Source organism: Argentina silus (genome assembly GCF_951799395.1).
Source record: "Argentina silus genome assembly, chromosome: 1".
Lineage (NCBI taxonomy): Eukaryota > Metazoa > Chordata > Actinopteri > Argentiniformes > Argentinidae > Argentina > Argentina silus.
Genome location: NC_139655.1, coordinates 27,059,525 through 27,084,863, shown reverse-complemented (window position 1 = coordinate 27,084,863; position 25,339 = coordinate 27,059,525). Strand labels below are relative to the sequence as shown.

Below are 25,339 nucleotides of genomic sequence, written 5' to 3'. Positions count from 1 at the left end.
CACACAGCTACTTAACTGCACATGTTAGCCTGATCTAGTCTGGGTCCTTCCTGATTATGCCATCCCCCTTCTCATATCCCTACCCCTCCCCTAAGGCTACAACTGCACGATGGCACCTTTTTAAAGCACACAAGCCCTAATTAATTAAATGAAGATGAAATGAAAGACACCCTGGCACTGACTGTACACCGCCAACTCTAGCTCTCAACATCCACTTTCATTACCAGGGAAGCTGGGAGGAAGAAAAGGAGAGAGAAAGATATTGCCACTTCTGGCTCTGCAAGTCGTTCAAAAGCTAGGTTATGCATAATGCATTATTTTTCGTCTCAGGATAGTCTTCAAAGACCTTGCATACATTGGGAAAAACATAAATTCATAGTTTCCTTTTCGGTAGACATGGGGCGAAGAGTGGAATGCATTTCTTAATAGAATACTATGTAGGGTGATGTACGAGAGTGACGGATGTCTCCTTATCATCTCTGGATTTATTCATGTGAGATTGTAATATTTCTGCAAGTTTTTTCCCCTTGGTTGGGGAATAGGATTAGTGAAAGTCCTCACTTGGTTATTGAAGGTAAAGGGTGTTTGCCCTGTAAGGTGCTTGCTCTTCAAACAGCCCTCTGCTGTCATATTTTGCCCCAAATGACTGGAAGAGTCTAAAATTATATTATTAGAGAAAAGTCCAAATCAACTTATATTTTTGAAATGAACTATAACTTTAATATTAACAAGATAACGTTCTTTAAGATTGTGTGCATGTGGGGTAGTCCAGCGTTATTTAAATATTTACTTTCCTCCTGGTAGAAACACTTATGTTAAAGATCATAGGCTTTGTTTTGAAAGTCACGGCTACATCAAGTTGTAATCAGTTTCTCTGGTTTCCCTGAGACAAATATGCATGCATAACAAAAAGTACCTAATTGATCATAATGTCAGAGCAAACTCTCATATGTCCTGCAATCTGTCTACCAATTAAGTCTTAATCAACACCCAAATGTTTTCTTGAGGACTGACCACCCAAACTACAACATCTAGGTTTAGGCTAATACTCTTGCTATCCATGCCATGCATACAATTGGTTTATTTATAATGTATAATACTAATTCCTTTTGTCTGGTAATATTAGTGCATATTGGGAAAAAGCTACAGTATCATTAGCATTCTAAATTAAACTACTGTGCATTCCAAATTCTTAACATTCAAATCAAGCAAAAGAGGGACATAAAGTTAGAGACATGAGTGAATTGGGAAATAAATAAATAGTAAAAGCAATGACCTTGCTCGAACGGTGACCATTTGTCATTGAGAAAAAGGTGAAGAAAAAGAGACCTAATTTGTGAAATAACAGATCATCTCTCGACTGGGTATTCATCAAGGAGATCAAAGAAGCCTTACATAATTTATTGTTTTATTGTTTATTTTGTAAATTTATTTTTGCTCTTATGTTAATATTTTGCTATTTTATAAATGTCTTTGTTAATATTTTTGCTTATATATTGTTTTTATGTCCCATGCACCAACCTCACCAAGTCAATTTCCTGTATGTGCAAATATACTTGGCCAAATAAAATAATTCTGATTCTGATTCTGAAGCTCTTAGGCAATGATGAAATGCTTGACAATTTAGTCTAAGTTTGCGCTATATATCCATAAATCATTTTCAAATGGTTATGAAGGAGGAAAATCTCCAAGGCTCTCATCTGACCCATATTGCTGATGTTCATATTCCCTAAGCATCACCTTCATCTACACCAGAGGGATTTACGATGAGAAAATATATGGACAGTGTTAAGGATAGATGTATTGTTATCTTAAAACGTAAATTAGTCATCTGTATACATACAAACAAATGTCATAGCCTATTCAAAGTGAAAGTCTGTTCTTATCAACTCAAAGAGCTCGATATCAATACATAGTTCAGATACTGTACGTTCCAGATATCATGTCCAACAGAAGCAGAAGGGGGTCATGACACAGCAGAACTCATACAGCCCATCGACCACCTCTCTCCCCAAACACACACCTCCACCTGACCCCCAACCCTGCCAGGGCTATAGGTGTCCATGGGTTTGTCTGAGTGGCTAGCAGTGCTGCCATTGACTCAGACACCGTCTCATGCATACAAGGCAGGCTGGGATTGATGCAATCCACAGGGAGCAGAGCAAAAAAGCTCCCAGGCTCCCCTGGTCACCAGATGAAACTGGGACATAGAGTCCATACTGCTGCTACAGTATGCTGTTTCCCTTCAGTTTTTCCCTTCTTTCTTCTTTCCCTCTGGATTACCACTCATCTTCCCATAGGGGATCTAGATTTATTTATGTTGACCTTCAGTAAAAAATGAATAAATAAATGAAGAGAACTGCCTTTACCTCGCTGTTCTATTTAGCTATCACAGCACAGGCCTAAAAAGTGAAGGAATGTGAGTGTGGAACTAGAAAAAAAATGAGTGAGATTTAGCTGTCAGATATCTCACACAACTGTCATGGCTACCTGGGGCGTGGTCTGTGGGGTCTTATCTACGGAGGCCATTTTGTGTCTACTCTGTTCATCATGTTTATCTGGACGGAGCAGAGGAAATATGGAAACACACATTGTCTCTTTGTGTCATGGCCTATATTTCTAGGTGGTTCAACAGTGACTCTGACAGTCAGTTTGGTTAGATAAGTGATGCATCAATCCCGGCCACCTACAGGGTTGGTATCTGCATTGACATCGCCAGGAGTGATAGCTGGCCTGTCATTGTCCCCTGTCTGTCGTTTCTCAATTGACCCTGAAAGCTAAACAGTAGACTTTTTAATACACTAGCCAATGCCCTTGACAAGGAGGAGCATAGTAGGTCACTTGCACAAATTGTGGCACGTGTTCCATTAATATATTACTAGTGCCCCTTATGAATATGATCCACTAGAACAACACCAATCAATACATTAAGGGAAAAAAAGAAACAACTAAAATATGACTTTGTTTGATGGGGGGTTGCCAGCAAAAACAAATTGATGATGAACGGCAGCAGTGATGATAATGAAGCCAGTATGCAAATGAGGCAGTCTTGTTATTAGAAAAGAAATATCCAACATTAAACTGCATCAGATAATCTGAGTCAAAGATGAATGTTCAAAGGGCAGCAATGGAAAACAAATGTGCTCATGTTGAGGAACAGATCAGAATAAATTGACTTTTGAAGAAGTTCAGATGAGGAATCCGATATACCCACTTGTACTTTGTTTGTACCCAATCTTCTTTTAGAGAAGAGCTAACATGTGTCATGGGAGAGACTAATTAGCATATTTTTAATTTAAGAGTGGGAGGTACAGTATGCCAATTATATAATGTATGTGCTAGAGCTAATTAAACCAACAATCTTAATTTGGTGTTAAATGTATTGAAAGTACGCTATGTCACATATTGTAATGGTTTTGGTAACTTAGTAACTACTTGTGAGAAAGTTAAGCTGCAACTTAGGGGCAAATGGACTGCTAAGGAGAAAGTTGTATTTTTAGTAAAGCTGCAGTAACTTTCATTGTTATCTTGACAGAGACTGTTCCAACTATTCTAACGATTCAGACAATTGTGTCAAAATAAAAAACAGAAACTAACAAAATATGACTGACTGAAGGGACAATGAGATAAGACTGACTGATATTTCTATTTTCCTAAGTTCCCTCCTACTCTGCCTTCCTCTCCAAGTTCCTTTCTATATTTCTCTTTTCTTTGTCTTTGTCTTTCCCTGAGACTGTGAGCTCTTGGTTTAAATGAACACCCTGTAAAAGATGGATGAAGCACATTCTCCAAAGACACAATTCATACCTCACAATTAAACATTAAAGAGAATAGAAAAATACCACATTTGAAACAAGTGGAATGGGTAAAAGTATTCTCTCAAAGGTTATTCCAGGTGAAAATACTCCTCCTTGCATATGTTAAGAGCGTATCCAAGAATACATAGAGGCTCTACGAATAGATCAAATTAGCCATCTAACACTATGTCATCCAAATATATTAGCTGAGCAATGTTCCCTTTGATGAAGTTATCTGTAATTTGTCTGTGTAAAATAAATCTCAGCCACCCACGTCATCATCAAACAGCTCCATGACGAAGGTGGCCACACTCCCGTTGATGCCAATGAAGAGGTTGATACAGGTCAGCACCACATAGGCTGTACTGGGGATGCTAAAGATGAAGGAAGCTGGATACATCATGGGCGTAATAGACCACCTGAAATCACAAACAGGTTATGAACCAAAGCTACAATATTCTGAAAAAGGCTAGGCACATGACTCAAATTATCATGCAGGAAATACTTCCATTACTTTAGCATGCCATACAGTCAACAACAACAACATAGACTACACTTGACATACAGTACTGTATGTGACTATTACTATTTTATATTGAGATAGTCAAATGTCCTATCACAGGATATTTCAAAGATTTCTGTAAGATGATTCAAATGTGTGTTCATGTGGATTTGACATTAAATTCATCACTGTTTTGTTTTATTTGCCAAATACATGTCTTACACATACACTGAGTCACCACACAAAAACATGTGTATAATATACACATAGCAACTTACCCATACATGATCAGTAAAAGAACCAAAGCTGGGAGGTTAGGAGGGGACACATAGGCTTTTTGTTGGAAGCACAGGAAGATGATGATGACAATCAGACATGGGACTATGTAGTTGCACTGCAATAAACCATACATAAGCACTTATTAATATTTTATTCACTTCAGGCAAAGTAAAAGCAACCTAACATCTAATTAGGTTTATGTTACACTGCCCAACCAAGATAAAGATAATTTCTATCCTCTCTGCAAAAAAAAAGAAAAGTGAAAGAAAATAAATTAAATGTTGAAGCAAATGAAACTTACATGTGATTTTCAAATCTATAGATGGGCTTTTAATTAGCTTTCACAGATCCCATTTTTAATATGCAATTAATGTAATTAAGATAAGAGCAATCCAATCCTCCTTCATTTGAGGGGAAGGGTCTGTGACCGGCTTCACTGGAAATTGAAATCAAACTCTCTCACAATAAAAAAACAAACAATAGTTGAATATTCCATTTGTAATATATTTTCTAATTATGAAAAGTGTATTCTTTGCCAGCAGCCACACCACCCTGCATCCCACTGCTGGCTTGCCTGGGAAGCTAAGCAGGGTATGCCTTGGTCAATCCTTGGATGGGGCATCAACAACAGGCTGCTGGAAGTGGTGTTGGAGAACCAGGACCACTTCTCCATGTGGTCTAAAGAATCCCAATGCTCCAGGCAGTGAATGGAGTACTGCATTGCAGAGGATGCCGTCTTTCAGATGAGACGTTGAAGCAAGGTCCCAACTCCGGGGGCATTAAAGATCCCATGGCACTTATTAAAAGAGTAGGCATGTTGATGCCGATGTCCTGGCTAAATTAAAAATCCAGCCTCTATTCCTTCATGGCCACTTAATCACCTAATTCCTAATCGGCATGATTCTCTCCTCACCTCACCACTAATAGTGGCTGCATATTGGTAGTGATCAGGTGAGTTGTCCCCCTTACAATTTGAAGCACTTTGGGTGTCTTGAAAAATGCATATGAATGCAATCAATTATTATTATTATTATTATTATTATTATTATTATTATTATTATTATTATTATGTGTATGAAGGCATGTATCAACCAATGTTTGTAATATTATAAATATAAAAAACCTACTTATGTTAATTAAAATACTACAACTGATTTGTTGTACTCCATGTTCCCATGCCCTAGGGCTAGAAGGCTTTTCAAGAGACTCTGCGTGGACTATTATAAAGCGCTGAAATCCATCAGGCAATTTACAAAACATAAACAGTAAACAAAATGTGACAAAATCCATGAGAATCTTAGTCACACATCGTACTGGGAGCAGTAGAGGGAGAGTTCAAATGTTTAAACTAAAAGTCTCATGGAGCTTCAACCCGATTCAAATATATTCCTTTAAAGATTTTGGAGGCCATGAAATATTACAATTGTTGGGGAAATATATGCAAATGGTAACTGCTCCTGGCTAAAACCCTTTGACTGGCTGCATCATAACATTTCTCTTTCACTTTGTCAGCATTAATCCAGTACTAGTGTGAGTAGAGCTAAGCCATTGCCTCTCACAGTTACCTGATAGACTGTTTACTGCTGTTAGGCCTAAGGGAAACTGCCAATGTAGTACCACGTTGCTTCACTGTTTGTCATTGCTAAGCTTGTTGAGCATAGCCAATGGGAGCAGCCAATGTCAATAATTCCGTACTTGTCAATAACAGTTATTCAGGGCTAGACCTCGTAGCAGCCAATGGTGCCAAAGTGAAATTTTCAATTAATGCTGCTGATTATTCTTTCAATAGATCCTTTGGTGGTATGCTTTAAGTAGTCTAGGATTAGGCTTACCTCATTGTCCATACACAGACTATACAGTAAATTCTGTAAAATAATGAAAATCTACGACACATAATATGCACTGATGAAAATGCTAGCGGTATATCAAATACATGTCTCACATCTGACATAACTTATTCCACTCAAATAGACAATAACAAAAAACAGCATCCAGGAAGCTGCATTCGGTTGAGTTTTCACATTGCTCTTTGGCTTCTCACTCCATCCCAGCCACAGTGGGCGGTAGAGTGCCACTGTATGCCCCCCGGGGTGGGCATCAATTAGGAGGTAAAATGGTGGGCTAATGGATTTTGCCTACCATATCCCAGGCAAAATTTGCCACCCAGTAGACCACTGGGTTGACCCCGCTGACAAACTGCAGGTGCTTGGCTTTGTTGACACGCTCCTGGATGAGGAAGAGGACAAAGCTGGCAGGGATGAAGGACATGGCGAAGATCACACATATGGACACTACCACGTCGGTGGAGGTGGTGGCCCTGCCAAAGGCCAGACACAGGAAACAGGACATTGGGTTAATCACTCAATCGTTTAATGCCTTGAAATAGCCAGTAATATTATTCATACACATTCATTCAGAATTCATTAATCAATGTTTTTGTTTGCTTCTGCCTTTTCTATAACAAGAGATCAAGCCTACAGTACCCAAACTATTCACCTTACAATTAGCCCTGGTATGTATAGGCTCTAGGGAGCAGGCAAGGTCATAGTGTGAAAGAGGAAACACTCCTGCTCTAAGGAACTATGCTGTGACCTTGACATTGTCCAGGGATTCAAGGCTAGTGACTGCCTAGCCCTGAGGGGATACAGTATAGGCAGAGAACTAGTCAAGAGGCCTTTTAGATAGAGGTGAACTGCGTAACCTTTCCAGGTTTTAAGTTCCATTCTGAGTGAAATGTCACACTCTGTAAAGGTTGTGTCATTAATCTTGCTTTTGACATGTAATGAACCCAATGCTACTGAAAATATTTGTTTTATCATTTGTAACACTAAACAAACTAACTTAAATAGACACCCAGTTATTAAGTAACATTTCATAGCTAAGATCTTCAATATAATAACGTTTATGCTTTAGCTTTGAGCCTGTTACCAATGGATGATTCAATTCAAGTAATGAGGCAAAACTATTAAAAACATTTTCAGTAGGAACAGCAATTCTTTATGCTTTATTGCTTTTGTACAAGAAAGTGTTGAACCCCAATAAAGACATGGCGGCATCCCTACTTTCAAATTCAGTAAATTCAGAGTGTCTGCTGGTCTCTTTTAATAAAATACCCCCATCTCTCTGCTCTCCACTGTCTGAGTTTTAAAGGAGGTTTTGTTTTTTGTGTTGAAACACAAGAGGTGGAAACTGCATCGGATAGTTGCTGAAGTTTGTTGAAGGTCATTCAGCGGCTCCTGGTCATTCAGAGGCAACTTGCATGGGGAACATCCAAATAAATATTCAATTTGACTTCCTTTCTAAACTCTTCTCTGATATTGCATCCATATTAAATAAGAGGCCCAATGGATAGGCCAGGGATTGGATATCATGGCACATTATCAAGTTCATTAGTGCATATTATAAAGTAGGAGGTCTGAGATCATGTCTTTGTTAGATATGTGGAGAAGCATCAACACTGGAAGATCTATTTTCATCTCATGTTTGGAGATAAGCGACTGTTTCTCTCTCTTCAGAGTACACTGACCTTTACTTCAATATAATGCTGCATATCTTCATTTAAAGACATTTTGCTACTGAAAAATCATTGATCCTTGCATGCTTAATTAGCTGCAGTGTAATTACCATATTAAATAAGTTACCCACACAGCCATGCTACTGCATTTATCTGTGCAGACTGGACGCAATTAGGACACGTACATATGAAATAATTAACGCAGTGGGTGCCACCCCAGATTTCAACAGGTTTATGTAAACCAGCTTACAGGGCCGAGGACTGTTTGAGACAGCAAAATTGCTAACGAGGTAACCTTGAACGTTTGAAACCAGCTAATCGCTGTGAGTGGACATGCACCCTGCTTATAAAGTAATAAGTTGAACAGGGAATGATAAACAGTAGGGGAGAAGCTTAATGTGCTTATTTGTTACAGGTGCTTCTGCCAAGGTCTAGAGTCAGGTGCAGTTTCAGATAGTGTAGCAGAAGTTAGAAACCATAATACAGTGGTCATATATAACTATTTACTCTTGAATTGTTCTTCCAGCAACAGTAATAATTGGGATTGACTTGCAAGCCTCATAATTACTACAGTCTCTTAAGATCTTTGTTTGATCCTAGCGCTTTCAAAACGATGACATTTTTAAATCCTAACTGGACTAACATCCATATAAGATAAAGAGCTAAAAAATGTCTCTTCCCACCTGTCAGAAATCCAAATACCTGCTCTGAAGATGATATGAGGGACTAAATGTCAGGCATTGTTTTAAAGGACAGTGAGCCACAATGACTGAACAGCAGCTTGTGATTCACTGAAGGCAGGGATAGCTTCAGGTCACATAGAACCATCATAATTGATCTTCCTCATGGTTGCAAAGCATTGAGGTCAGAGTCTACACTAAACGGCTAGCCTGACACTCTCCTGAATGGCTTACAACATGCACCACCCCCACATCAAACCATATTTTTCTATCTAGTGCATTTAAAAATATACTTTGACTGCATGGGGACAATTTAGAGTGTTGACGCATTAACAGAAGTGCAATCACATACAGTAGGACACAAACAACTCACTTTCAGTCCTACACAACCCTGTTTCTCACCCCTAACATTCATTTTACAGTAAATGAACGTAAATTAATCTTGAGATCATGGTTAAGAAATTGCAGGCAGGGCCCACGGAGCAAGGGAGAGAAAGCAATAGAGCTTGGGTTGAATCTATGGGAGGGCGACTGTTGTAATTATCCTCCAGCCTCACTAGTACGTCCTCGCTCTCTAACTCTTAGCTCTCAGTAACAACTGATCTCTACATAAATACCTTACTTAGGATGCCGCAACAAGGAACACTGATCTAAGTGTCATCTGTGTCATGATTGGTTTCATCAACTGAATCATATGTTACGACAAAGGGGAACATCCAATATTGGTCGTATAGATCTGGCTGTAATTTTACATTCAAAGGTACTGTACTGTAACAACGTTTTGCAATGTGTTTTAGTGTGTATCATACAGAAGGTAAGGGTTGTGCTTGCTTACTATGGAGAGCAGACAGATGATTAGAATAGATTGTGGTTTTGTACTTCAATAACACACTCATTAATCCCACAGGGGGAGCTACTCCATGTCTCCTGGCTGATCGGTTGGTTGTAAAGCAACAGTGCGCCAAAACATGTGGTTCCCATGTGTAACCTCACATGTACACTTCCTCACATAATCCTCCCCCCCCATTTCTTTATTTTTTCTTTCTGTCTTATCCTTTAATTTCTCCTCTCTACCATCTCCTCTCTTTATCTTCCTCTTTCTATGCCTTTCTCTATCTCTCTGTATCTCTCTCTTCCTCCATATAACCCTGCTGCTTCCTCTTAGTCTCTCCCTCTCCCTCTCCCTCTCCCTCTCTCTCTCCCTATCACTCTCTCGGCCTCCTGCCAGTTCCACAGGTGTACTAACTCACATTGCGATGTAGGAGAGCTGTTCTTTGGTGAGGTTGAGCGGGTGGCTGGAGGTGGAGATGCCATACTGCCGGGGGTCCTGGCCCATTGGTAGATTCCCCCTCAGAATGGCGTTATTGGCCACGTTGAGAAAAGACACAATGCCATGCCATGCCTGGTTGTAGAACCACACCTAGAATGGAGAGCCAATGAGTACAGCAGATTTTTTTTATTTATTTTTTTACAGAATATAGAGAACATCAGCATACTGTATCATATCAAATTTATGAGTTATGATATAATATCCTTGTATAACACGACACAGCCATACTATACAGAGAGACTACAGAGCATGTAACCCCAGTTCTCTGAAGGAGATGAGGGAGACATCTCACTATGGGATATGTACCCTTGCATACCCTTTTCTCTGAAACCCTATTCAATCACGCCTGGAACAGGCCAGGAGCACTTTGCATGGCTAACCCCACCTCAGCCCAGCTTATAAAAGCTCATGCACTGGGCGCCCATGTCTTCACAAGCCCGTAAAAAAGGGGCAATCTGGTGAGAGGTCTTCCTCATCTTCTTCAGAGAACCGGGGTTACATACCGTAACCAAAAGTTCTCTTTCAGTTGAGTAGGTTCGACATCTCACTATGGGACTTTTACACAACGCCCCGATTGCAAAAGCCTATCCAGAAAACCTGAGTAAAAGTGAGTACATGGAAATGTACCCGGTTCACCCTACTCAGTCTAGCGCCAAGGACTGTATGCACCAAAGAAGGTGCAGTGACATCCAGGCAACAGCATAAATCTCAGAAACAGAGAAGCTCATGAACAGAGCCCAAGATGTAGCAATTCCTAGTGGAATGTCCCGGGGCTCCCAAAGGGGGCTGTAGGCTTTTACAGTGAGAAGGTGCTGTTTGAATAGTGCCTTACCCTGTACAGGGTTGGTGAAACACACCAATAGTTGATCACACCCCCTGAATGCCTCAGATCTGTCCTTCTAAATGTGTAGTGTGGGCACCAGGCAGAGTGTGTTCAGTATGCTCCCTTCATAAAATGATTGACAAGGGGGTGTGCCCCGATAATAGTTTCACCAGGACAAACATGGCATGCCGGATGGTGGCCAGGTAGCCTTTAATGGCAGGCCCTGTAAGAAGGAGAGGGCTGTGGGAGTCGAGCACTGAAAAGGCATTGAAAAAGCACGTTAACCAGATTAAGGTAAAAAACTAACAAAGACACCACAATCATTTGAAATGGGAAAAACAGTTAAAGCGGAATGTCCGTCTGGAAGGGTGTGCAAAAATGTCTGAAAAATATGGCAAATGGACATGTGAACAATTGTAAGACAGGTTGATGCGCTAAGAGATAAGCCCAATGAATATGAGTCAGGTAAGATAAAGAAATTACAGAAAGGGAAGCGAAGGGTTGATTGGAAAACATATGGTATGTGGAAGGGTATGTTAAAGTGTTATTAGAGAAAGGGATAATTGTTCCATGCCCTAACAGTCCATGCTGCACTCTTATCTTCCCAGTTAAAAAAAGCCAAACAGGAAGGCCAAACACAATCGTGGCGCTTTGTGCAAGATCTTAAAAAGGTTAATGAAGCAGTTAATGTGCGCACACCCATAGTCCCTGACCCATATACAATTATGACACAGGTACCAGGCAACAGTAAATGTTCTCAGTGGTCGACCTAGCAAATGCATTCTTTAGTATTCCTGTGCACAAGGATTCCCAATTTTGGTTCGCCTTTCAATTTAATAATAAGCCATGCACCTGGGCTCGCCTGCCCCAGGGGTTTGTCAAGAGCCCAGCTGTGTTCGCATAATCTAGAAAATTTAAAATTAGATGGAGGAAGCACTTTAATACAATACGTTGATGACCTTTTAATTTGCTCGCCTGATAAAGAAACATGTGAGAGAGACACAGTGACTCTCTTGAAGTACTTAGGAGAACAAGGCCATAAAGCAAGCTTGCAGAAACTACAGTTTGTAAAAGAGGAAGTGATATTTTTAGGCCACAAACTCACCCCCAAGGGAAAAAGTCTCAATGGAGACAGGATAGGGGCAATAACTAAAATACCTAAACCAGTAACAAAAAAGCACCTCATGTCATTTCTTGGCATGACAGGTTTCTGCAGACAATGGGTCCCCGAATATGCTAAATTAGTACAGCCTCTCCACACCATGGCACATGGCCAAAAGTTACCCTCTGCAGATAAGGTTACATGGACAACAGAAGGGGAAGATTGTTTCAATAAACTCAAAACTATGTTAACAGGGGCCCCGACCTTAGGATTGCCTGACCCAAATAAGAAAGTCATGGCTGTATGTGAGAAAGATGGTTTTATGTCCTCAGAACTGATGCAAAAACATGGTGATAGATTACGCCCTGTAGCATACTTCTCTTTCAAACTTGATGCTGTAGCTCAGGGACTTCAAAATGCATAACGTCCTCTCTGAATAATGTGGGATATGCAATTGTGACTGATCATGACACAGTGGAGGGGCATAGACTGCCTCACCATCTCTCCACCCAGGCAGCTGAACTCTTTGCATTAAATGGGCTTGCATATTAGTGGAGGGGAAAAGAGTAACAATTTACGCAGACAGTCGATATGCATTTGGGATGGTGCATGATTTTGGAACATTGTGGAAAATGAGAGGATTTATCACGTCATCAGGAACTCAAATACAACATGGCCAATTGATACATCATTTTTTAGATGCTATACTTCTCCCTAAAGAGATTGCAATATGCAAGTGCGAGGCACACACAAATGGAAAAGATACTGTTCCAATGGATAATCACAGAGTGGATGCAGCAGTCACTCAATCTGCAGCACATACAGCGCTGCAAATGACACAAATAACCCTGACCGTCTCACTCACTGAGCTGATAGAGGCACAAGCTAAATCCTCACAAAGAGAGAAAGCACAGTGGAGAAGTGTTGGGGCAACTTAGGTAAATAAGGTTTGGGTTGGCCCGAATGGTAACCTGTGTTTACCAAAATGTCAGTTTTATTTTTATGCTGTGTTGTCACATAGGAAAGATCATGTGTCAAAAGTGCGGATGACAGATATTGTAAATAGATACTGGCACACACAAGGCTTCTCAATATACTCACAACATTTTTGTTCAAAATGCCTTCTGTGCTTACAACATAACGTAGGGCGGGGACAAGCGGTCCCCCAATCAAGCTATCCTCCCCCTGATGGCCCATTTGATCATGTCATGATAGATTTCATTGAGTTATAAAAGACATTGAGGAGGATAAAAGATATTGTTTGGTATTTGTAGACATGTTTTCAAAATTGGTTGAAGTTTTCCCATCTAGCAAAGCAGACTCCTCAGCAGTGGCAAATGCATTGTTGACTGAGATAGTGCCACAATGGGGAGGCCCTAGGAAACTGTCAACTGATAATGGGACACATTTAGTAAACAAGGTAGTACAGAGAATGTCTGAATACCTAGAAATGGACTTAAGAACACACTGCGCCTACCACCCACAGAGCGGGGGGGCAGTAGAAAGAGAAAATGGAACAATTAAAATGAAACTGTCAAACATGTGTGAAGAAACGGGACTGAACTGGGTAAAAGCCCTCCCCTTGATACTCACAGCCATGAGGGGAAGGCCTAGACCTAAGACTGGTCTCTCACCCCATGAGATTCTGACAGGCAGACCAATAAACACGGGGTTAGGGGCACCCTTAGGTCACATGTTAACCACTTAATATGCAAATGATACAATGTTAACGTACTGTGTTAACTTGTCAAAGGTTTTGAGTGACGTCCACAGGAGTGTGAAAGCAGCACTGCCCACGCCTATTGAGGGTCCGCTCCATGACATCAGACCTGGGGAGTGGTGATCAAAGACTGCAAGAGAAAACACTGGAACCGACCACGGTGGCAAGGACCATTCCAGGTGCAGTTGCCACCTAGTCAGCAGTGAAAGTAGCTGAGTGAGGCATGTGGGTGCATGCCACACACTGCAAGAGAGCGCCACCACTGGAGGAACCTGGGTAGCCAAACAAAGAGGGATCAGGGTATCCAAACCCAGGAGGAGAACACCCCCACCTAACCAGAGTGACCAGGGAGATACACTCTAACATGAGTCAAGTGCTGACTCCTGACTCCAACACAACCTGCAGAGCAGCCCAGAGATGGAGAGGAACTGCCCTTGGCATCTGTTCCGACGACTGGGATGTTCCCTGCGAGGAGGGCTTTGCAGTCTAGTGATCATCTCCTGCCTCGTTGTGATTGCCACTTTCTGGCTTCTAGAAGGAAGTCCTACTGCAAGACTCAAATAGCAGCAATTCTAACCCTGCATCACCACCACCACCCCTCCCTACATTTACCACCTCACTCCCACATGATACACCAACTTTAGAAAGGACCAGGACTGACTCTAGGCCACCTAGGAGAAAGGACCAGGACTGACTCTAGGCCACCTAGGAGAAAGGACCAGGACTGACTCTAGGCCACCTAGGAGAAAGGACCAGGACTGACTCTAGGCCACCTAGGAGAAAGAGAGAGACACAAATTGCTATCCACACCCACAGAGATGGGCATAGTGGTATCAATACGATTCTGACCTCTATCTCGTCCCTGACTATGACGTTATGACTAGAACACAGGACTGTGAGTAGAAGGACTGACACATACTGATTTCACATTGTTATTAAATGTAATGGTTCAATAAATATCTGTACTATGAAATGCTAGTAAGCGTTGATAATACTAATCATGTAAGCATTAAACATGTTGTGGAAGTTTGTACTGAAGAGAAGTAGAAGTGTTGTGTATGAAATGTGCCAGACAATGAGGGAGTGTAGCTGACAAGGCATATGCAAGTTGTAACAAGACCCAATTGTTTTCAGATCACCCCACATACGTCAAGGTTGAATAACAGATAATACTGTGTGAGAACCCGCCCTGGAGGAGAGGGGGATTTTTAAAGTATAAATGTGTATTGTAACTTTGTTCTGGGCCTCTATTAGCTAGAAACAGCTGGTCATGCTTGCAACCATTAAAATAAGTAAATAGAACGGCATTGGATATCATGTTAGCGTCACATGGAGGGGTTTGCCAGGAACTCCACAAAACACATGGCATAGATCCTTTCTCAACTCTAGATACATTTTTCAGAACATGGGGAACTTCTGTTGTTAAAATGCTGATTGGTGTGTTTGCCATAATTGGTCTGTTGTGTGATGATTTCTATATTGCTTAAAATGTGTGCATTGAGGGTGACAGCTCGGGTGAACAGTGAGAGGATACGCCTGACTTCCCCAACTTGTTCCCTTTTACTGACTATGAAATGTCTGATAAAACTGAAATGTAATGAAATGTAATTGTTTTGCTTAACTAATAAAGCTTGGCTTGTGAAGTTGTTAACATTAAGGGGTAAAATGTTAAAAGGGGGGATTGTGATAGAAATATTATTGATAGAAATGTTTTAGACAGAATACTGCTGTATTGCTTATAACCATGTACTAGGCCTTGCCCTTATGGTTCACTGACACTGTTACTGGGCAAAACGGGGTTTGAAGGATGGAAATAGACTGTGGAATAAAACAGTACTTGTGTCACCTGTTATTGACACGATATGTTCCAACCCTCAACATCCCTATCTTTGTCCTTGGTTGGGGCACAGTGTGCTCCAACCCTCCCTATAAGGAAGGAAAGTTGGTGTGCTGCTTTAGAGATTTCACTGAATTCTGTCTAGTGTGTCTATCTGCTTGCAAGTATAATAAAGGACTTATATTGTGGTTTATCAAGACCCTTGACCCTTGAATCTTACCTTGCTGAAATACTACAATACAGTGGAGAATTTCCACGACAACTTGTCGTCTGGGATCCCTAACCTGAGTGTTCCACCCCTCTACCAACAAGTCAACCGTGCACTGCCAAAGACTGGGTCTTGGTGCCTAAATTCTCCCTCTGAGGATAAGAGTCCACCAGGGGTGGAGTGGAGGGTGCCTGGAAGGAGAAGGGAACGGGACTACTTAGTATGGGGATCCCGAGCGAAAATTTAATTAGGAAAGATGAGATCATAATATTTGTTCCAAAAACCCTCCTGTTGTTGAATGGAGGTCTCCTGTTGTTGAGCGGAGTATTCTCGCTAAAGGGCCGACGGGCTTATTAACGATTGTTGGACACGTTAATCGAGAATAGATACAAGGTCTGAACTCACGTTAACCAGATTAAGGTAAAGAACTGACAAAGACGCCACAATCATTTGAAATGGGAAAAACCGTTAGTAAAGCGGAATGTCCGCCTGTCCGTCTGGAAGGGTGTGCAAAAATGTCAGAAAAATATGTCAAATGGACATGTGAACAATTGTAAGACAGGTTGATGCGCTAAGAGATAAGCCCAATGAATATGAGTCAGGTAAGATAAAGAAATTACAGAAAGGAAAGCGAAGGGGGGGAGCATGCTAACAGGCATGTACCGTAGGCTAGCTAGCCAAGCAATGCTGCAACGAAGTGTTAACTTGTGTGGAAAACACAAGGGAGCAAACTAGACTAGTTCTTTTACTTAGTGTAGTAAAAGAGGCCTTTCACTTAATGTATTAAAAGAGGGGAGCACTTTGATGGTGGTGTACACAACAAAAGCTCACACACCAGCTAGCAACAAAAACTTGCGCGGCACCCGAAGAGCATGAGTGAAAGTAGCTAGGCGAGTGATTAATTCAATCTCTTGTTGGCCAAACTCGAGAGAACTTTGTTCAGTAACAGTGAAACCTGAATCAGAAGGATTCCTGTGAGGAAGAATAAGCATCTTAATACCCAGGGGAAAGCTGTTAACTGTACAGTGGAACAGTCAAGCTAGGTAGCTATGTTCAGAACACTGCAGACAGGCGAATAAGTGATTGAAGAGTGAAAGAATGAAATGGGCGCGCTGTGCTTGAGCTTTTATAAGATGGGCTGAGGCAGGGTCAGCCATGCAGAGTGCTCCTGGCCTGTTCCAGGCGTAATTGAATAACATTTCAACAAATAGGTTATGCAAGGATGCATATTCCATAGGGAGATGTGGAACCGAGTTGACTGAAAGAGAACCTTACTTTAGGCATAATTTCAGGGTAACCGGTACTAAGTAACTACCTCACACCAGCGGATATAATTAGATGCAGTATCACTACTGTTTCTGTTTTCCAAGAGAGAAAAAACGAACTACTGTTACTATCTACAAGTGATCAAGTTACATTTTCTTATAAACACATTACAGGGTAATTAAACTACAGGTTATTAAACTGGTAGTTAGTCTATAGTAAGAGACCTACAGTATGTACTGTAGAGTGAAGTGTGGCCCAGGGTTGAAATTATCATTGCTCCTCCCTTTTAATGAATACATATTTTAAAAAATGCACATGGTACAAGCCTACAAAAAATATTGTTATGTTACATAACAAAACTATCACACCCTACAAGTAGCACACAATTCACACAAAAGAGGAATAAGAACCATTGAGTATTTGTCTCTGTTTCACTCTTCTGTAAGATGCTCCCAGTGTCTCTTATCTCCCATTACGGAGGAGAAAAATGTTTTTGTAAAGAGAGGACCCCCACTGATAGTGCTGCTCTAATTAGGAATAGATTGTGTTTGGGTGTTCGGTCCCTACATAGGCCTACCATAACAGTGCTTCACACACACACACACACACACACACACACACACACACACACACACACACACACACACAGACACACACACACACACACACACACACACAATGCTATTGTGCTAAACAAATGCTAAACAAAATGCTATTGTGGTGGTACAATGCTAGTGGTTAAGTCTTTCTACTTTCCTCTCATCTAATCATCATCTTCCTCCCTTGAATTCTACTTTCCTCTCATCCATTACAAAGTGCATTGGATTCCTTTTTCCTTAACCCCATGGGGACATGTTGCTAGATTCCCATTAGAGGACATACAAATTCAATGGAAGTTAATAATTGAAATAACGTTGCCACTGTGAAAGCCACATCCCCCTCCTTCCCTGACTTTTCCTAAATAACTGTTTTTACATGTTAGTGTTGTTAGAATTTCAAAATCTCAAAATACTGAGTCTGATAATGAATTAAATTAACACTGCATTCATTCCCAAAGTCAGTTTTTTCTGTGTTTCAGTGGGAACTCTTCTTCTATTCTAGTTCTACTGATTGGTTCAGACATTCAAAGTTGTCTGAGTCATTCCATATGCACTTTAGACAAATATGATCAGTATGAAGTGATTTAAAAGCAACACAGATTTACAGCCTTATAGTATATGCAGCTTCTTTCATGATTTCTGATTGCTATCAAACTGTTCCACATTTGGCAACTGTATCATTTTACAAATTTTGATGACCAAGCAAAAACAGTAATGGTTAAAGGAGAAAACCCTGATGAGGGTCCCAAAGGAATAATGACATATTACCTTGACGTTATGCCTCGTTCCGAGTTCTTTTAGTAGGGTTTCAGCACTCTGCAGGATCTGATCGGTTGCGTTATCCTAATGAAGGGTGGGGGGGGGGGGGGAGACAAGACTTAATTGGACACACTTGGGAAAATACATCTCTTTGAAATGCAAAACATGACGGCACACAAGGGGAATAAGTCTCTCAGCAATCTGTATGTTGCTGAGACACTTATTTTATATAGGCTCCAGAAGTAAGTTGTTAGTTATTTTGGCAACCAGGACCATGTTCAGTTGCATCTCTTGCTCTTTTATTTTTTTCTTTGGCCCCAACGGACAATCCTCACATAAAAAACACTGACATAACACAGCAAATCTCAAGAGAGGGAAAATAGTGCTTATTCAGGACTCCTAGGACTCTGGGTAGAGCTGAGGGGCTGCTGGGTAGTGAGCCGAAAGGGTCATATTAAGAATCTGCTCTAGTCATGTTTCATGTGAAATGACCCTTAGGATGAGCAGTGCAGATGACGGAAGATGGAAGGAGGGATAGAGGGAGAGAGAGAGAGAGAGAGATGGTCCACCTCCAAGAGGACTAGCCAGGGTGGAATTAGACAGATGAACATTTTCTCTTCTTTAGACTTTTCTTAATATTTTCTTTAATCCTTTTTGACTTGGTTCTCTGCTGAATCTACAGTATATTGACTGTAGTTGACTGTAGTTAACTCCATCTGTAGCACTGTCATGGCTTTTTTACATTTGAAGCATGGTTTCAGTTGTGTAGTCAATCTGCTCCTTTGGCAAAACCCAAAGTGTTGAGACAGTATTTACATACTATTTTTCAGACTGCGAGAACACTGACAGAAATATTTGTCTTAAATAATATCCCTGTTCCATCTCATCAACTATTCATAAGCTGGTGGACTACAAGGCTTTTCTCTGTCCATAATTCTGCTTTCCTAACAGCTGATTCCTAACAGCTGAGCATATTTTGTTTTACTTCTCCCTTTTGCAAAGGGAAGGGAGTGAGGAAAGGAGATGTTGGTTGGCACCATAGTGGGCAAGCGGGAAAGCGCTCTTCCTGAGGATTAACGGTTTCCACTGGCTTGTTTTCTTAGGCAGACACAAATCAGCTGAGACGGAGGGGGTGTTAGGAAACCCAGCGAGCATTTACAGCGTATAATCCCCAACCAACCCTTCCTGCTCAAGGACAATGAGACTTGTATTGCCAGTGAGCTAGCCATTGCAACAGCCAGCGAAACGATGGTAAAGCCACTTGCCGTGTCAAGTGTGTGACGAGTTACGGACAGCTTAGCCTTAGACAAAGACTATTTTTCAGTTGTCAGTAACCAGAGTTCCAAACAAACAAAGTGGATCAGAACAGTGCCCATTGTTAATTCTCCTCCAAATTATGGTTTCACACTTCTGGATAATTACAAAAGCTGTCATTATTTTGCCTCTGAAAGTGAGTGAATATTCAGAGCTTTATTTTCTGTGGTTGAAGAAGTGTTATATGTGATTAGCCCTACAAAAAATGATTATCGATAATATCTTTGACCATGTATGAACTTCCTCATCCTTGACAGCCCCATCATCGTCAGCCACCTGTGTCTCATCTTATTTCACTTTTAATTGAACCAAAAAAACTCAAATGTGAATTTAAAAGCAAATTTCCAGCAGTCAGATGGCAGAGATTGCAGTAGTGTGTTCTCTCTTCATGGTCAACTCAAGCAGACAGGAGTGAGCCAGACGTATCCCAAGGACAGTGTAGCACTTTAATAAGAAGGAGCACAGAGCTGGGATAGCTAATGCTTGGCCATTAGGGTAACATCATCACTGCTGCGCAAATTAAAGTCGTATTAGTGTAGGATCCAGAGAGAGAAGTGCCTGAAGAAGAACAGGAAAAAACTCCTGCGGGAAAGCAATCTGCTGATCTCACAAATTTGAAGTCCATCCTACAGGTTTGAAAATGTAATGAAGGAGTGTGTGTGTGTGTGTGTGTGTGTGTGTGTGTGTGTGTGTGTGTGTGTTTCGGTGTACTTTGAAGAGAAAGAGGTAGATTCATTCAATACATCTCAGTCATACCCAGTTTTCATGGACACCCAACAAAGGAAGGTTTGATTTTAATGTAATGTGTGGAATTTTGAGTTACTTAAGCATATGCTCAAGCCCATGTTTCACAGAACCTGGAAGCTTGACATCAGCAACTGGGGCAATGAAAGGCGTATAAGATGGATTTGTCTTTAGTTTACGTCCAGATGCATAATGTACAGTATCATAAACAAATTCAAAGACTTTTGTGAATTAAGGTCTCATAAGAGCCCTTTCACTAAACACACATCTCTATCACTCTGCCTCAAAAATACATGTAATCAATGCATATAAAGTCAGGCCATTATATAGGTGCCAATAAGTCTGCTTCAAGATATTCCAAGAAGATTCCAATATGCATAGCATACCTGGGAGGAATTGAAAAGGTTTTTCAAATCCCTGATCACAGCCTCAATCTCCGACTCAGTCATTCTGACTTGGGAGTTGACCCCTCCAATGGAAATCCCTCCATATCTTGAGGGGTGGTGGTGGTGGCAGACAGAGAGGTGTATTAGATGCACACATGGACACAGACACACACTGGAAGTGAATAATATACACATACTGTATGAATAAATGCTTGGGCATTGACACACATACACACACACACAAACCCCGGATTACACTTGTTCAATAATAATCATTCAATGTTCCATCTTAATGCCCTCAGTTGTCATCAACAGGACTGTACCAAGTCATCAGACAATTGTGGGTCAGATCTCGTCTTGTGGTGGCACATATGGCTCAGTGCTGGAAACGGCAAGTAATATACAGTGCTTTTTGAAAGTTTGCGAACCCTACAGGGATGATCATTATTTTTGTATAAAATATTAAAATGAACTTATACAATCTTTATCTAAACCCCAGTTCGTAATAAAGACATACCAAATAAAGGACACAAACAAAAAAATATATATTTTCATTGTTTATTTCACGAAAGTGGTTTATTTAACAAAAACTCAGATTTCATGTGTGCAAAAATGTGTGAAATTATTCAGTGCTGCTTCAGCCTGCTTCAGGTCCTGCCACAGCATCTCGATTGGATTTAGGTCAGACAAGTCAACAAGTCAACTTTGACTTGGCCAATCCAAAACACACATTTTCTTTCTCCTGAGCCATTCTTTGGTAGATTTGCTTGAATGCTTTGGGTTGTTGTCTTGTTGGAAGACCTATTTTCACCCTAGCTTTAGCTCCTTGACTGATGGCTTGACATTCTGTTCAAGAATCTCCTGGTATACCTCAGAATTCATGGTTCCCTTAATGATGTGGAGTCGTCCAGGTCCAGAGGAGGAAAAGCAGCCCCAGATCTTGACATACCCACCACTATGCTTACTGTTCTTTTTGTGGTAGGCAGTGTTGTGTTTTCGCCAAACATAGTGGTTTTGATTGTGACCAAAAAGGTAAATTTTGGACTCATCTGTCCAGAGAATGGACTTCCAGAAACCTTCAGGCTTGTCCAGGTGGTCTCTGGCAAAGTTAAGACGGGCAGTTTGGTTCTTTTTTGACAGCAGAGGCTTCTTCCTAGCAACCCTCCCATTTCGATTCAGTGTTCTTCTTATTGTTGAAGCATGCACAGTTACCTGAGATGCAGCAAGGGAGGTCTGCAAATCTCTAGATGTTACATTTAGGTTGGCTTTTACATGATTTATTATTTTTCTTGTGTCTCTTGGGGATATTTTGGAAGGGCGTCCACTTCTAGGCCGAGTTGCTGTCAATGTTAAATGCTCTCCATTTGCAAATTATTTGCCTCACAGTGGACCGATGGAGCTCAAATCTTGTTGAGATTATTTTATAGCCTTCCCCAAACTGAACACAAAACTGACCAGGTTTCTTATCTCTATTTATCAGAGTCCCACCCAAACTCTTTCCTAAAGATCTCTCCTTTGATTGGTTCATTTGGTACCCAATTATTTACCCACCTGATTCTACTTACCTACTTGATTTAACCAATGCAACTTGGGGTTCACTTATTTTTGTACCTGCACTAATTTCTTTATAATTTAGTTGTTCTACTACATGCATGATTTCCTCTAAACCAACATATGGAATTGGTAAATATAAACCTGTTATGTCAGATCAAAAAAGACTGGTTCTGATAAAATAAGGATTTAATCGTAAAAAAATAAATAAATCTATAATTGCACAAGGGGTTCACATAGTTTCGAGCAGCACTGTGTAAGCCAGACCTGGTCAGAATGTAGAGGGCTAACTCTGGAAGAGAGTTGGTATTTTGCTAATGGGCCAGCTCTGAGATATGGTTACTGGGCCACTTTTGGTCTAAATGTGAGGGACCAGTACTGGGTGACAATTGGAACTGCCAAAAAATGAAGATCGTCATGGCTTTGTGCACATTAAAACCTGGGCCACACACAGTTCAGATCTTGTCAGTTGGGCGAGGAATTTAGAATTATGGAACCATAAAAACTGGCGTGGGCATATAGAAGTGGCGAAATTATTTTTATCCAGATTTTAGCAGTTTTACAGTTTGCCACAGTCAAACTTATCAAAACTAGTCAAGATGAGAGGAGCACATTTCCATAATTGTCTGTGTGTTTAGCTGTAGCACACTGACAGACTCATCAAAACCAAATGAGATGCAACATACAGACCATCTGAAGAAAGAGTTTTTTATTAGTCTGTCAGTGTGGCAGACATGAGTCTAAGACTAAATCTGAATTAAACTGACAATCTGACAAAATCTAGTTTTCAGTTATGAATATTCTATGTGTTCTATATTCTACCATTTTGTCAGATTGTGTGTGTGACCTCCCCAGTTTAAGTAATCCCAGAAAGTTCTAAAGCAAGACAAGATCAACTTGAGATAAGTCTAGATTTCATCAGACAGACGTTAACAAATTGCTGGACTGATACAACAAAAGCTATATATATATATATATATATATATATTTATTTCTGAACAAATTGGATAAGAATACCCAGAGGGGTAAAGACTATTTCTCTTAAAGTGATATGCTATATTTAATTAACATTTGATCACTTGTTTTAAAAAAGAGAGGACATTTTTTGTAATGTTGTCTTTTTAAAAGAAAAAGCTATTAAGCTGTTAAAGAAAAGATAACACTTTGTTTGATTATACTCTTTTTTATGCTCTTTTTTAAGCAGTCACAATGTGTATTTCCAAATGCAATGTTGCAATCTTTTTTTTTCATAAATGGTTTCAGAATTTCTTTATAACTTGATCTCTTCTAAAAGTAACATTTCTCTCAAACATGCTCTTTTTTTCTATGTATATTTCTTGACCCGTCTACTGTCCTACAGACCGGTATCCCTTCTCTCCTTCTTATCTAAAACCCTTGAACGTGCTGTCTCTAACCAACTGTCTCACTACCTCCTTCAGAACAACCTCCTTGACCCTCACCAATCTGGCTTTAAGGCTGGGCACTCTACTGAGACTGCTCTCCTTGCTGTCACGGAGGCCCTCCACTCTGCTCGAGCTTCCTCCCTCTCCTCTTTTCTCATTCTTCTGGACCTGTCTGCTGCATTTGACACAGTAAACCACCCTATCCTTCTCTTCACCCTCTCAGAATTGGGCATCTCTGGCTCTGCACTCTCCTGGTTTGCATCCTACCTGGCCGATCGCTCTTACCAGGTGACAGTGATCCTCTCCACGAGCCCTCACCACTGGGGTCCCCCAGGACTCTGTCCTAGGGCCCTTACTGTTCTCCCTCTATACCAAATCTCTTGGCTCTGTAATTTCCTCACATAGTTTCTCCTACCACAGCTACGCAGATGACACTCAACTCTTTCTCTCTTTCCCCCCTTCTGACACACAGGTGGCAACACGTGTCTCTGCGTGTCTTGCAGACATTTCTGCTTGGATGTCAGCCCACCAGCTCAAGCTCAACCTTAACAAGACTGAGCTGCTCTTCCTCCCAGGGAAAGCCTGCCCTCTCCAAGACTTCTCCATCACAGTAGAGAACTACTGTGACCTCCTCCCATACAGCCAAGAACCTTGGGGTGATCCTTGACAACCGCTTATCCTGTGTGGCGAACATTACAGCGACAGCACACTCCTGTAGAAAGCTCACCTACTGGGTGGCAAAATGAACAGCCCCTCCCTACCTGCAAGCAATGGTCAGCCCCCAAACCCCTGCCCGATCACTCCGCTCTTCCACCTCGGCTGGCCGCCTGGCACCGCCGCCGCTACGTGGATGCAGCAGCCGCACTACTCAGTCACGGCTTTTCACTGTCCTAGCACCCTGGTGGAACGAGCTTCCCACTGCTGTCATGACTGCAGAGTCACTACCAATCTTCTGCCATAGATTGAAGACCCATCTCTTCTTAACAGTCCCTTCTAAAGACCTCTTCACCCCCACTACCTCTCTGTACAAGTTTCTCTACTGTTAATTAAAACAAATATTTAAAAAATCCTTCTTCTAGCATTGTGACTGCCTATGGCCCCTGGTCTGAGCATTGATTACTTTATCTTATGATAACTGATGAATAGATGATTCACTTACTTAAACAAATATATTTGTTGTAAGTCGCTTTGGATAAAGGTGTCTGCTAAATGCCATAAATGTAAAATGTAAGTGTTTATTAAAAGCTCCTGTTTTACTAAAGACCATGCTTTCTCTTTGAAAAATGACACTATCCAAAAAGTGGTGCTAAACGTGCTCTTTAAAAATAAATAAAAAAATAAATACAATTATTATTTTTATTTACTTGTTTACTTACTTTTTAATGTAATTATGATATTATTTTGAATGCCAGTTGAAAAAGTTAAAACCATATTTTTTTTATTGTAACGAAACATGACAGCCTACAACAAATGTACAGAAAGAATAGGGCCAGCGCTCACGACATAGTCAAAATCATGACTAACT

At 40.8% G+C, this 25,339-nt stretch overlaps 1 protein-coding gene across 1 annotated transcript in view; it reads right to left on the bottom strand.

The window, feature by feature from the left end:
- The window catches only part of LOC310812048 (phospholipid-transporting ATPase ABCA1), a gene marked incomplete at both ends in the record, with an annotated part of 139,339 nt that overhangs the window by 33,937 nt on the left and 80,063 nt on the right, over positions 1 to 25,339 (bottom strand). The window contains 6 exons of the mRNA XM_083680446.1: positions 4,072 to 4,216; positions 4,578 to 4,693; positions 6,718 to 6,895; positions 10,023 to 10,192; positions 18,426 to 18,500; positions 20,861 to 20,966. Of these exons, the coding sequence (XP_083536572.1) occupies positions 4,072 to 4,216; positions 4,578 to 4,693; positions 6,718 to 6,895; positions 10,023 to 10,192; positions 18,426 to 18,500; positions 20,861 to 20,966 (790 nt within the window). The remainder of the gene's footprint in view (positions 1 to 4,071; positions 4,217 to 4,577; positions 4,694 to 6,717; positions 6,896 to 10,022; positions 10,193 to 18,425; positions 18,501 to 20,860; positions 20,967 to 25,339) is intronic.